At 46.5% G+C, this 14,266-nt stretch overlaps 1 protein-coding gene across 1 annotated transcript in view; it reads left to right on the forward strand.

Annotated features, from left to right (window-relative positions):
• Nucleotides 1-12,682, forward strand: part of GPD1L (glycerol-3-phosphate dehydrogenase 1 like) — a 70,067-nt gene extending 57,385 nt beyond the window's left edge. Inside the window, exons 8-10 of the mRNA XM_036870163.1 lie at nt 4,858-5,091; nt 5,333-5,439; nt 12,302-12,682. Of these exons, the coding sequence (XP_036726058.1) occupies nt 4,858-5,091; nt 5,333-5,439; nt 12,302-12,398 (438 nt within the window). The 3' untranslated portion in view covers nt 12,399-12,682. The remainder of the gene's footprint in view (nt 1-4,857; nt 5,092-5,332; nt 5,440-12,301) is intronic.
• The last annotated feature ends 1,584 nt before the right edge of the window (nt 12,683-14,266 follow it).

Below are 14,266 nucleotides of genomic sequence, written 5' to 3' on the forward strand. Positions count from 1 at the left end.
GTTAGAAGCACTGCATTGGAGCTCAGGGCTCATGCATTACAGCTCCTGCTTGGATGCTTCCAGTGACTGAGAGCTCACTCCCTTTGCTTCAGTCTTTTCTGTTGGGTGGGGTCAACTCTTCTTGTTGGAAAGTTCTTGTCTTGCTGAGCTGGCCCCTCTGTGCCTTCCACTCACTGGCCTGGAGCAGCCTTGTGTGATCTGCTCCCTGGAGAGAACTAGGAAGCTGGGCTGCCAGGGCTCGAAACCCAGCTCTCCTGGTCCTGACTGTACAACCTTGGATGGGCTACTTACCCCCGGTGCCTGAGTTTCCTTGCCTCTCACTGTGTGTAGTAACAGGACCTGCCTTATAGGAACGTTGTGAAGATTAAATCAGTTAATAATATATGAAGCACTGAGAAACAGTTCAGTAAGGTTAACTTTTTTTTTTAAACATCTTTATTGGAGTATAATAGCTTTACAATGGTGTGTTAGTTTCTGCTGTATAACAAAGTGAATCAGCTACACATATACATATATCCCCATATCTCTTCCCTCTTGCATCTGCCTCCCACCCTCCCTATCCCACCCCTCTAGGTGGTCACAAAGCACCGAGCTGATCTCCCTGTGCTATGCAGCTGCTTCCCACTAGCTATCTATTTTACATTTGGTAGTGTATATATGTCCATGCCACTCTCTCACTTCGTCCCAGCTTACCCTTCCCCCTCCCCGTATCAATAAGGTTAACTTTTGTTGTTATTTTTATTATTCTTTCCCATAAATCTTTTCTCCTCCTAGGCCTCCCGCTTTTGCCTCCTGAGCCTCCATGCAGGCCCAAGAGGCAGTCCTCTTTGATATCTGGTTGCAGAGGTCTCAGGAAGGTCTCTTGGACCCAGAGAGGGGTGGGAGTGGCCAGGCCACGTTTGCCATACCATGGAAGCAGCAGGGGACAGGGAACAGTGGGCCCGTGGAGCCAGGCACCGGGGGCGTGTCCCACGTGCATCACCTACCAGCCGGGCGTTCTTGGCAAGCCGTTGACCCTCGGTGAGCCAGCCAGGGGGACAGGCACACACTTGCCGGGGTTGCCATGAGAATACAGATGAGACTGTGTGTGCAGTGGCCTGGTGGGCTCACTGTAGGCACTTCGTAAATAATCCGTAGGAGCCCCTTGTTGAAAGGAAGTCCGTGTTATGTCCCATCCAGTCTGTAGACGTTGGCTGGGGTTGGTTTGTCAAGTGACCTCCAGAGTGGGTCACGTTGTGAGGAGGGGGGGGTGGGCACAGGGACACAGCCCAGGAGACATCAGAGAGCCATTTCCACAATCTAACCATTTGGAAGCTAGGCCTTGGCATGTTGCCATGGTAACTTCGATAAAACCATTTGGTGGGCTCACCAACAGTTGGCTTCGTGGTCTCTGTGGTCAGTCCCTCTGCACGTCTTTAGGTGTCTCTCTGTTGCCCCAGGGCTGTCCCACTGTCTGCAGTCCCAGGGCAGGCCACAACTGAGCCAGCTTCCCTGGAGGAATGTCACCACCAGAAGAGCCTTGAGAGATCTCGTCCAAGCCCTGAATTTAACAACCAAGGCCAAGAAGGCTCAGACAGGTGGAGTGATTATCCCAAGGTCACACAGCGACAAGGCAGACTGAGAACCAGAAGCCCTCTGGATGTCATGCGTGTGCCCCTTGTATCTCCCTATGCGCTTCCTCAGTTTGGCTGCTATGCCAGGAGGGGTGACTGGGCCTCTTTGGGCCCAGCCTTGGGTGTTCTCTCTCCTGGTCTCTGCACAGTGTCCCATCTAAAAGGTCCGGCTGTTCCATCCCAACTCAGCAGCTCTGGGGCAGAGCCGCAGAATGGATCCCAGTTCGCCCGTCAGCATCTCTCCAGCTCCTTCACTCTGCCTCTCCCCTCTCCTCTGCACGTGATGCTGCCAGACGCCAAGCGCGCCCAGCCAGGAATCGCCCTCCCCCCATCCCTGTGCACATGCAGCAGGTGCTTGGGGCTGGTGGTTGCCGTCAGGGAGCTGCTGAGAGCTACAGTCTGCATTGCCTGTGTTGTGGGAAGGACTGGAGAAGCTCACAGGTACAGGCAGAGGTGATACCTTATGAAAACATGCTCCCGGGTCAGGAGGCTGGATTCCTCAGCTCCGCCTGCAGCTGTACGAGCCGGGGTCTGCGTGGATCCTGGCCTTTGCAGAGGAATAGCCAGAACCAGAGTAAGGCCTGATGTGATTGCTGAGGAAGGGAAGGTTCATTTAGGGCCCTTGCCTTCTGGTCCCTCATTCAGCCGTCTTCATCTGCCACCACCCAGGGAGCCAGTAGAGGGTCCTGCTCTGTTGGAAGCCCACTGAAGCTTCTAGAGGACTCACGGGAACTTTTTCATCTGAAGTGGCCACATCCTGTCAGGGTGAGCCTGGCCACATCAGTGCTGTGTTTGATCTGTTTTATAAAAAACTGCATATCAACCAGAGAAGACGTTTTTCCTCCCCGGGTCATTCCATTTTCTACCTTATCCCTCAGATTTTATAGTTCTGAATGTTTTAAAAAATGTTCTGTCTTTAATTTTAAAAAATTAGGGGGAGTGAGGAAGAAATGCACTTATTTTATTTTAGGTTATTTCTCATTGTTACTAACTGGCTTCATAGTTTAAGGTCTCTTAAGGCACAAATCCATATACAGGCATCAGGTACTATGACAAAATGCTTGTGTGGTTAGACAGAGGCAAAATACTTGCATTTTTTCCTGCATTGAGTGCTTTTGGAGAGGGAGCTGGTAACATGGAAAGAGCTGGGAACCTGAGGGTTGACTGGTGTCCCAAACAAGTCCACCCCCCACCGCCACCCCCCGTCACCTCCACTCAGGCATTACTTCGCATATGTGATTGTCTGGTTTTACATAGGATTTGAGACCCAGTTCAGATGCCACTTCCTCCATGCAGGCTTCCCTGCTTTGAAATGAAGCTTCTCCGCACAATCTCGTCCTTCTGTCTTGTGATGTGCTTTTCTATGTCTTTTCCCAGTGATATTGTCAACTCCTTGAGGACGCCCTGTGTCTAATTCTATCTTTGCAGCCCCCCACCCCCTGAGGGCACCCTCAGCCCCTCCAGGGTCCAGCGGGGCTTCCCACAGTGCACGCTCAGTACACATGGGTTGAAATGAGACCCAACCTTCAGTACCTCTTATGGAATATCGCTTTCTGCTGAGCATTCATTGTGATTTGTGCACAGGTTTTATTTTCCTGCTAAGTTGGGGGTGGCGAACTTTTTCCAGAAGAGCTTGTTAGAAAATGTGGGCTTTGCAGACCTTACAGGTCTCTGCACAACTACTCAGATCTGTTGACAGCACACAGGCAACCACAGACAGTATGTAATTGAACGGGGGTTCCTGGTTTCTAGTACAACATTATTTATAACACTTGGCCCTAATTTGCTGACCCCCGAACTAGGTTATCAGCTTCTGAAGAGGCAAGTCTGTGTCTGATCTGCCTGGTGTCCAGCATAGAGCCACGCAACAACCCAGCGCTTCAGAAATGCTCATTTAGGGATGATTAAATTTATTTATTTATTTACTTACTTATTTTTGGCTGAGTTGGGTCTTCGTTGCAGTGCGTGGGCTTCTCATTGCGGTGGCTTCTCTTGTTGCGGGTCACGGGCTCTAGAGCACAGGCTCAATAGTTGTGGCGCACGGGTTTAGTTGCTCTGCGGCATGTGGGATCTTCCCAGACCAGAGATCAAACCCGTGTCCCCTGCATTGGCAGGTGGATTCTTAACCACTGCGCCACCAGGGAAATCCCAGGGATTATTAAATGAAACAAAAGGCGGGAACTTGATCTGCACGTATGCATTCATCATCACGCAGCACTTCTGACCCAGGTACGCTCCCAACAGAAATGCCTGCTCACGGTCACCAGAGGTCATGTACCAGGTGTCATAGCAGAGCCATTTGTAATGGCTCCAAACTGGAAACTACCCCAATGCCAATCAACAGAACAGATAAATTGCACTATATTTGCACAATGGAATATAACGTAGCAATGAAAATAAATGCGTTATGTGTAAAAATACAGCTGAAGCTCACAAACGTGATGTCAAATTGAGACAGAGAAGATAGACACGAAGGATTACACCCTGTATGATTCTATTCATATACAGTTTAAGGACAAGGAAAGTAAACCTGTGCCATTAGAAGTCAGGAGAGAGGTTACCTTTGGTGCAGGGGTGACCAGGAGAGGGTCAGAGGGGGCTTCCTGGGGCACTGGTTACGTTCTACTCCTTGATCAGTGTGCTGGTTACACAGATGTGTCTGGTTTTTGAAAATTCATCAAGCTGTGCACTTATGATTTGACTACTTTTCTGTGAATGTTATAGTTGAATAAAGCATTTGATTTATTCAACTATAAAAGAAAAAAAAAAAGCCATTTGTTCAAACAGTATTTGACCAGAGACTACCATCCACCGTTCCCATTCTGGCTGATGCCTCCCTCTGAGCACAGGTGTGGGCTCTTTGCCCTGTGAATGGGAATATGGGAGCCTGGTCCCTTCTTTCTACTCTCTCTCTCTCACGGGTCCAAAAGCAGAACCCCGGGTCGTGGGACTTCCCTAGTGGTCCAGTAGTTAAGACTCTGAGCTCCCAGTGCAGGGGGCCTGGGTTCGATCCCTGGTCGGGGAACTATATCCCGCATGCTGGAACTAAACGATCCTGCATGCAGCAACGAAGATTCTGCATGCTGCAACTAAGACCCAGCACAGCCAAATAAATAAATGTTAAAAAAAAAAAAAGAACCCTGGGTCATGTGGGACCCAGGGGAGCCAGTGTCCCTGCCTTCCCTGCATTCTCTCCCCCAGCGGGCATGTGACGGCATCCCCGGGCTTCTTTTCTCCTTTGTAGAACATTGTGGCCGTGGGAGCCGGGTTCTGCGACGGCCTCCGCTGTGGCGACAACACCAAAGCCGCTGTTATCCGCCTGGGGCTCATGGAAATGATCGCCTTTGCCAGGATCTTCTGCAAGGGCCAGGTGTCCACGGCCACCTTCCTGGAGAGCTGCGGCGTGGCTGATCTGATCACCACCTGCTATGGGGGCCGGAACCGCAGGGTGGCCGAGGCCTTTGCCAGGACCGGAAAGGTAGCCCCCGGCGTGGGATCCCGGGCTGGGGAGAGCTGCTGTCCTGGGGGTGGAGGCTGTGTGTGCTGGGCTTGTCCTGCTAACCCCCACCTGCCTTTGCTTAAAAGCACTTCAGTCCTACACCCTCTGCCTTGTATGTCGTTACCTTTTCTTGGCTTGCAACTCTCCTCCCCCACTCTGCTCTTAAAATAAGTGATGCTCTAGATTTTACAGGAGATTGTTTTCATCCTTCGTTTTTAAGACCATCGAAGAATTGGAGAAGGAGATGCTGAATGGGCAGAAGCTGCAAGGACCTCAGACTTCGGCCGAGGTGTACCGCATACTCAAACAGAAGGGGCTGCTCGACAAGTAAGTGTCCCAGTGTCCACGAGGCCAGAGGAGCGGCCATCATCTCCCCCCTTGCTCACGACCCCCAGCCTGGTCAGCGCGTGAGCACAGGCATTTGATGAGTGTGTGCAGAAAGTTACTGGATTAGTTCCATCCTTTGTGTGATGTGAGGGTCTGTGGCAGGAAACATCTGCCTGCCCTGTAAATGAGCATTTACACAAAACATGAAACGAGGGAGGGAAGCTCAGCGCTGTAGGGCATAGTACAGAATAGGAAGTTTGAGATTCTGGCTTGTCCTGCAGGGTGTTTGGTAAGAGCTACATGACATACATTTTAAATTAAAAAAAAAAGATTACTTTGTCCTTTTAATAAAAAGACATAGCCTTGTTAATGAAATGTCAGACAATTCAGAAAAGAAGGAAGGACAAGTTGCCCCCAGGACTCCAGCACTGGAGGTGCCCTGTTTAAGGTGTGATGAGCAGCCTTGTAGTCTCCCCACCCATCCTCCGCTGCCCGTCCAGGCGGGTCACGTGTTAGAGGTGGCTTGGATCCGCTTGCTCTGCTGCGGGATGGAGGGAGGAAGCCCGGTAGTCCCACAGAAGCTGCCCAGCCTCTGAGGCTGCCCCAGCCCTTCCTCTTGTTGATTTGCTAAGCCTGTCTCCGTAATCACGATGCCACCACACCACCCAGTAAATGCTTGTGTGGCACATCCTGGGCGTCCTTAACTCTCCTGTAATAGTCTGGAGAGGTGGGTGCCTGGGAGAGTAGGGAGCTGGTCCCCAGCGTGCACTTCTCTGCACCGGGAGGTGGGTCACGGGTCTGCTATCAGGTCCCTTACCCTCTACAGGTCAGTCTAGATGCTGCTGGTCCCAAGCACCTGCATCTTGACCCCACCGCCTGCATCCAGCTCTCCCCCTTGTTCAGCCGTCCAGTTCCCTATTGGAAGTTAGAAATGAGGGACAACAGAACATTTGTCTTCCTTCCTTAATTTGCATTTGACTTTTTTTGAAACGGCTTTCAATACCAGCCGGGCAGAGGGGGGAGTCATAAACAAGCCTTGGAGGAGGCGAACTACCTTTTAATCATGATTAAAAGGAAAATACCCATGACATGCATGGTTTTCCTTACCTATTTAACAGCAGACTCTGATGGGTTTGTGTGTGATTGGGGCTACTTTAATGACCGTTAAGTCTTTATCAGGAAATTTTGTTTTAAGTCTTAAAAAAAATACCTGGGTGTTTGCTGATGGTGAGTCTCTCCCAATCACAGTTTTAAAGTGGCATCTGTGTGCAACCAAGATAGAGTCCTAGGATCCCACAGTAGTACACAGATAGGATAGGGTCCTGCCCTTTGATAGGATTCTATGAGTTGACACATTGGCTGGTGTGAGTCTGTGTGTTGTCTAACTACTGGAGGATACAGGCTGGAACAGGTGTTCTGGGATCAGTACCTGCCTGTTTAAAAGCAAGTGTAACCAAACAGGAGAAACCCGCCTTTCCACAGTCATGTCCCATTTTCTTCTTATTAGAAATTGACCCAGCCATCCCTGTGCTTAGGGAGGTCGCTGCTGGATTGAGGGGCACCTGCCCTTCTCCCAGGCCTCGTGTCGAGTCCCATGGGCCCATCCCCCACTGCGCCTGCCCCCAGTGGCACAAGTAGAGCCAAGTCCTGCTATTCTCCCTTCGCACCGCCGCTTACCTGGATTTCTTTCTTTTCCATTCCAGCCATCACCATGCTGGTCTTCCTCCATTTCCTTCTCCCTTCCCTGCTATAGAAAGAACACTGAGCAGGAGGCCAGTGGCCTTGTGTCTCATTAGCTGTGTGGTCTTGGGCAGGTCATGTTTTTAGCTGCTCTGTGCCATTTATCCACAAAGTCAAAGTGGTAGACCAGATGACTGCTGTGGTCACCTCTAACTCAGAGGCCTCCTGCTCTTAGAGAAGGAGGTCCACAGGCCTTAGGTTGGCATCTCAGTTGAGTACCAACTTTGTTTCTAACTGTGTCCTGTGACCCCTGCTTTAGTGGAAGCGGACCTCCCTTGGCCCCAACCGCCTCCTTCTCAGACTCCTGTGTGCATCTGTCCTGCGGTTTGGCCTGCCTGGACACCCCCTTATGAGCATCTCAACCATCACCGCCCACAAGGCAAGCCAGGTCTGTCCTCAGAGAACCTCTTTCGTATCCTCCAGATACAAATCCTTTTCCCTGCTTTGAACTTACTGTTTAGAGCAGCAGTCGGCAAACTTTCTCTGTAAAGAATCACATAACAAAGATTTCATCTTTGTGGACCACATACAGGACTCTGCCCTATAGTCTTTGTTTCTGTTCATAACTCTTTAAAAAGGTAAAAATGATTCTTAGCCTACAGGCGGCACAGAAACAAGTCACAGGCCAGACTTGCTTCTCAGGCCATGGTTTGCCAACCCCTGGTTTAGACACTATTGCTGCTAATGTGCTATGGACTTATTGCATAAACTTACAATTTTACTTCTATTTTTCAAATTTGGGAGCGGGGGGCACATGCTTTTGGAAGAAAAAAAAAATTAAAGTCATACAAAAAGGCACACAGGTTAAAGTGGGTCCTGATCCCTACCCCAGATGGAGGTGGATTTCTCAGGGTTCGGTGAACTTTCCACATGGCCCTTTTGTTTGTGTGATGGGTAACGAACTCCACAGTCTGCTTTGTCCCTTTTCATCACTTCAGAATTTTTTTTTTTTTTTTGGCTTCGCCATGCAGCATGTGGGATCTTAGTTCCCCAACCTGGGATTGAACCTGTGCCCCCTACATTGGAAGTGTGGAGTCTTAACCACTGGACCGCCAGGGAAGTCCCCTAGGATATATTTTGAAAATCGTTCCACATCTGCACCTAGAGGTCTCATTTAATGGCTGCAGAACATTCCATGGTGCGGGAGAACCTCAGTTTATTTATTAACCAATCTTCTCTTGATAGACGTTAAGACATTAATAGACATAGTTGGGGTTTTTCTGTTGTGAAATTTGCTTTATTTAACGTCCTTGTGCCTGTGTCTTTATGACCATGTGTGAGTATCAGGTGTTTGTATTAGTCTGCTTGGGCTGCCACAGCAAAATGCCACAGACAGAGTGGCTCACACAACAGAAATTTGTTTCTCACAGTTATAGAGGACAGAAATCGAAGGTGTCGGCAGGGTTGACCTCTCTGAAGCCTCTTCTCCCCGCGTCTTCTCGTGGTCCCCCCTCTGTGTACATCTGAGTCCTAGTCTCCTTTTCTTATGAGGACTGCAGCCCTATTGGTTTAGGGCCCATCTTTTTTTTTTTGGCCACACCACCCAGCGTGTGGTATCTTAGTTCCCTGACCAGGGATCGAACCAAGCCTCCTGCATTGGAAGGCAGAGTCTTAACTACTGGACTGCTGGGAAAGTCCCATGGTCCATCTTAATGAACCCTTTTCGCTTAAATTACCTCCTTCAGTGCCCTGTCTCCAAATATAGTCATTCTGAGGGGCTGGGGCATTGGGTGAATTTGGGGGAGGAGTACAATCAGCCCATAACAGTGTTGTAAGCTCCTTGAGGGCTGGGGCCTCATTTATAATACTGCACATCCCTGCTCATGATTGAGGCCTGACACATCTAAGCCCTCAGTATCCATTAGTAGAATAGCTGATTTATTTGGTTTATGCCCATTTTTTAATAAAATATTATCTTTTGTCCTCCTTTCACTTTTTGAAAAAAAATATTTATTTTTTGGGAAGTATTTTTGCTGTGCAATATTATATGCTACAGGTGTACAATATAGTGAATCACAATTTTTAAAGGTTATACTCCATTTACAGTTATTATAAAATATTGGTTATATTCCTCATGCTATAAAATATATGCATGTAGCTTATTTTATACATAATAGTTTGTACCTCCTGTTCTCCCACTCCTGTATTGCCCCTCCCCCCTTCCCTCTCCTCGTCCTCGCTGGTAACCACTAGTTTGTTCTCTGTATCTGTGAGTCTGCTTCTTCCTTTGTTATATTCACTTGTTTGTTGTATTTTTTAGATTCCACATATAAGTGATATGGTACAGTATTTGTCTTTCTCTGACTTATTTCACTTAGCATAATACCCTCCGAGTCCATTTGCTGCAAATGGCAACATTTCATTCTTTTTTATGGTTGAGTAGTATTCCATTGTTTATATATACCACATCTTCTTTATCCACTCATCTGTTGATGACCATTTAGGTTGCTTCCATATCTTGGCAATTGTAAATAATGCTGCTATGAATATTGGGGTGCATGTATCTTTTCAAATTAGTGCTTTTGTTTTTTTCAGATATATGCCCAGTAGTGGGATTGCTGGGTCGTATGGTAGTTCTATTTTTAGTGTTTTGAGAAACCTCCATACTGTTTTCCACAGTGGCTCCACCAATTTACATTCCCACCTATAGGACTATAAATTGTTTCCACATCCTGGCCAACATTTGTTATTTGTGTTCCTTTTGATAATGGCCATTCTGACAGGTGTGAATTGATATCTCATGGTGGTTTTGATTTGCATTTCCCTGATGATTGAGCATCTTTTCATGTGCCTGTTGGCCATCTGCATCTCTTCTTTGGAAAAATGTATATTCACTTCTTCTGCCCACTTTTTAATCAGGTTGTTTGTTTTCTTGTTGTTGAGTTGTATGAGCTGTTTATACATGTTGGATATTAACCCCTTATTGGTCATACCATTTGCAAATATCTTCTCCCATCCACTAGGTTGTCTTTTCATTCTGTTTATGGTTTCCTTGTCCTCCTTTCACTTCTAACCTTCTTTAGAGAGTTCTAATTGATCTAATTGGCTTTGTAGCATTTTAAAATTTAGAAAATAGCATTTAGACGGGCATTATAACCTAGTGGTTGAGTGTTGGCTACAAAGTCAGAAACTGTGCCTCAGTTTCCTCATCTGTAGAGTGGAGATAATATTATCTACCCATAGGGCAGTTGTGAGGGTTAAATAAATTACTTATTGATAGAAATCCCCCCTCTCCCTACCTCTGTATCACTTGGTAACATCTCATCTACAGAATACATTTTGGAAATGGCTGGTCATGAAAATTGCTCTTGGCTTTAAGAGCAGCGCCCAGTTAAAATGCCTTGAACAGTAGGGTTATTTTTCTCACGTAACAGAGAATCTGGAGGTGGATATTATTGGAGTTGGCTCAGTGCCTCTGGATTAGAATCTTAGTGATCTTAACCTTCCCTCAAAGCCTCAAGATGGCGCCAGCAGCTCCAAGCATCACATACACAACTGCACTCAGGGGCAGGGAGCAAGGGCAGTCTGGGTAACAGATTTTTCCTCCAGTGCCTCTCAAGGAGAGAAAGATCTTCCCCAGAAACTCTCCCAGATGTATTGTGTCTTGCTGGCTAGAAATTACTTACTGGGCCAATTCTAGGTGAAAGAAAGGCTGAGAAAGTGAGCCTTAGGCTATTTCCAATCTCGATAAGGAGAGAAGGGGGTTGGGAATGGTTTCGGTTGGCCACTTACAACCTGCCACCCTGCTTGAGGGACATACAAGTTGTTCTCATCTTAGGAAGAGGAAAACTAAGCCATGGAAAGGGTTGAAATCTCCAGGCTCTAACTCCCATTCACAAGAATTCATTCAACAAATACTCACTGAGCACCTGCCCCTTGCCTGCACTGGGCCAGGCTGTACTGATGCGGAGGTGAACAAACTAGGCTTGGGCCCTGTCCTCTCGAACAGTCTGGAACCCAGTGGCCACCCTGTGGCTGCATTTATAAGCTGTTTATTTATTGCACATCCACCATATGTCAAGTGTCGTACTGTCCACCTTACACGTAAGTCAGTTACTACAATAATCTTGAGTGTCCAGCCCCATTTTGCAGATGAGCAACAGAGTCAGAGGGCTTGTGAAACTTGCCCAAAGTTAATAGGCTGTGGAGTCAGATTTGATTTCTACCTGACTCCAAAAAACCCCCAGAACATTCTGAACCTTAAAAAACCCACAGTGACAGACTGTCGTAAAGACATATGACTAATCAGCACTGTTTGCTGTTCTTAAATTACATTGTCATTATAGGATGCTTAACTAGATAATTTTCAGAATGGCTTTTAAGATTCCTGTGATTCTTTCAAGCTCACTTTAGGCTGTGTGTGTATGTGTGTGTGTTTAAAAGCCTGATTGAAATTATAAAGTTATTTCCTTAGTGATTTTTGCCATAAAAAATAAATAAGTAAATAACTTGCTGAGCCAGCAGTACCCTGGGATAACGTTATCTTTTCTTACAGCGGATTATTAGCCCACTCTTTCGTGCCCTCATCCATTTCAAACTTTCATTTATACCTGTGCTCGCATCTTGGAAGAAAAGGCAGAATAAACCCCACTTCCAGCATGAGATCAGCACTTCGCTAATTGTGGGTCCCCATGTTGATTCTTTTGAGAATGTTCCAGGCCTGCATTATTTATGGTGCTGTGTGGGCTGCCTCATCTTCATTCTTGGATGATTCATTTTGGAGCAGCAAGACAAGTAACTCCCTGCGATTTAAAATTTATTCTCCAACCTTTTAAAATAGTGACAAAAACTTGGATTCATTCTGGACTTGGCCAAGAGCCTGAGCCACAACTCTTGATGTCATTGACCACAGATCACCCTGTAAAGACTACCCTAGGATGTGAGTGTAGACAGCGCACTCCAAACAACGAGGCAGGGGATGGTTTAGGTTGTACCAAGTTCTTACAGCCACCGTGCAGAGGCTCTCTGCAGACCAAATAATGGAGGGATGTGAAGGCGGTCGCTTTGTTTTCCAATACTAGCATATGCTAGTCTGCAGTCCGTTAGGCAGGAGAGAAAGACTAGTTAGTTCTGTGAGGTAGACCAGATGGCTTAACTTGTCTTTTCCTGTCCCCTTGACCAGGTTTCCATTGTTCACTGCAGTGTACCAGATCTGCTACGAAGGCAGGCCCGTTCAAGAGATGTTGTCTTGTCTCCAGAGCCATCCAGAGCATATATAAAGTGAATCTTGCAACCTGTCAGGGAAAGGCCTGCCTTTCCGATCAGTCATTTGGATTCAGATGGAAACCGGGACTTGGCAACAAGATGTTTGCTTGACCGTAATCCCATCATGGATGTGTATGAATTTTTACAGGTTCATTTTTGAATTGCGAAATGAAGTTCATTAGCTAAGATGTTACTGGGCAACATCTAGATGCACATATATGAACGTGTGAGTGTGTGTTCCTTTTTCATTCTGTGGATGTTTCTATGAACCAAAATTAAAGGCCCTTTTTAAAAATCACTTTTGAAATTTTCCCACTGTGGTAGTTTATCAGATTGGAACTATCGCAGCTAAAAGTTTTGGATCTAATTCCTACGTATTCCAGTGAAGGAATTTTTTTTTCTCTCATTCTCTTGAGGTTAAAATTTAACCAACATTAACATGGTAAAGTGGATGAGTGAGTGAGTTCAAAGATCAACATACTGTAACTTTTAAACACTATCTCAAAACATAATGAACTACTTCGATTGTGGGTTGATCTTTTTTTTTTAACAATTACTTATTTTTAATTAGGTAATCCACTCATAGATTTTCCTCTCACTGCAGTTTTCTGCATTTTTAGCCTCTTTTCTCTTCATTAGCTACCAGAATGTGCTTTCGTAAAGGCTCAGCAGTGGCAGAAGACAGAAAAGTCATCTGGGATTTTTCTGCTGTGACTGACACATTCTTCTGATTAATGACACTTGTATGATGCTTTTTGTCAGGTCGTACTTTTGTGCAAATATTTCCTTTAAGCCTCACAGATCCCCTGAAAGGGGGCTGCTGTTATTCCTCTTTTAAGGTGCAGTCACTGTGCCTTGTCGCCCGGTGAGTAGGGGCACAGCCAGAGGCTCTCAGACATCACTGAGCTGGTTTGAACTCCTGCTAATTGGTTGCAGCAAATGCCATTTGCAGCCTTTCTTGAGGCTGTCGGCGGGCTTCCTGCAGCTAAGGCTTGCGTGGGTCCTTGTCTAGAAGGATATCACCCAGTGTGGCCCTCACTCCATCAGCTTCACTTGGAGTCTCTTAGAAATGCAGGTTCCCGGGTCCCACCCCAGACCTCTGAAGTGGGGGTATTGTGTCTCTGCTTTGACATGCCTTCCATGTGTTTCAATGCTCGCTACTGTTTGAGAACCACTACTGTAGAAAATTTATTTTAGATTGGCATTTCTCAAATCATGTTCCATAGGAAACGAGTGTCCCAGGATCCAGTGCTGGTTCCGGTGTTCCCTGGCAAGGTCCAGTGAGTTTGGGAAAAGCTGCACCTGTACACCTCTCCTGAAGGGGTAGAATGTGTGTTAGTGGAACCTGTTTATTTAACCCAGCAAGTCCCAGACAGATTATGGAGGTTTTTTGTGGTTTTTTTTTTGGCAAGGAAACTTGCCAAAGTTTCCAGGCTGAGGTGACCTTAGGACAGCTCAAGTATACCCTTCACTCTCTGCAAGAAATGAGGATGAATGACTACCTGTGGTGTTGTTCATTCTGAACCTTTACAGTTCAGGTCTGCCATAGATCTTTGACATAGCTTTAAGGTGACACTGTGAGGTACAGCCAAGTGGATGTCAACCTCGCTGAAACGCACATTGTGTGGACTAAGTGCTTTTAATTATAGAATTAGAATGGGAATTACTGTATCTTTGTAAATGTGATTGGTTTCAGGATAGCATTGCAGTTACCTTACATAGTACTTGATAAGTGTTTAAGGGAATGTATGAATGTCTTACATATTCATGGATTTTCAGTCACTTTGAGATTTTGACCTTTTTTATTTTCCAGCTTGGGACTTTTTCCCTTCTATACCCAAAATGATTATAGAACAGATTTTGTGGGAATTTTAAAAACTCC

The sequence above is a fragment of the Balaenoptera musculus genome, chromosome 11 (genome assembly GCF_009873245.2).
Source record: "Balaenoptera musculus isolate JJ_BM4_2016_0621 chromosome 11, mBalMus1.pri.v3, whole genome shotgun sequence".
NCBI classification, from domain to species: Eukaryota; Metazoa; Chordata; class Mammalia; order Artiodactyla; family Balaenopteridae; genus Balaenoptera; species Balaenoptera musculus.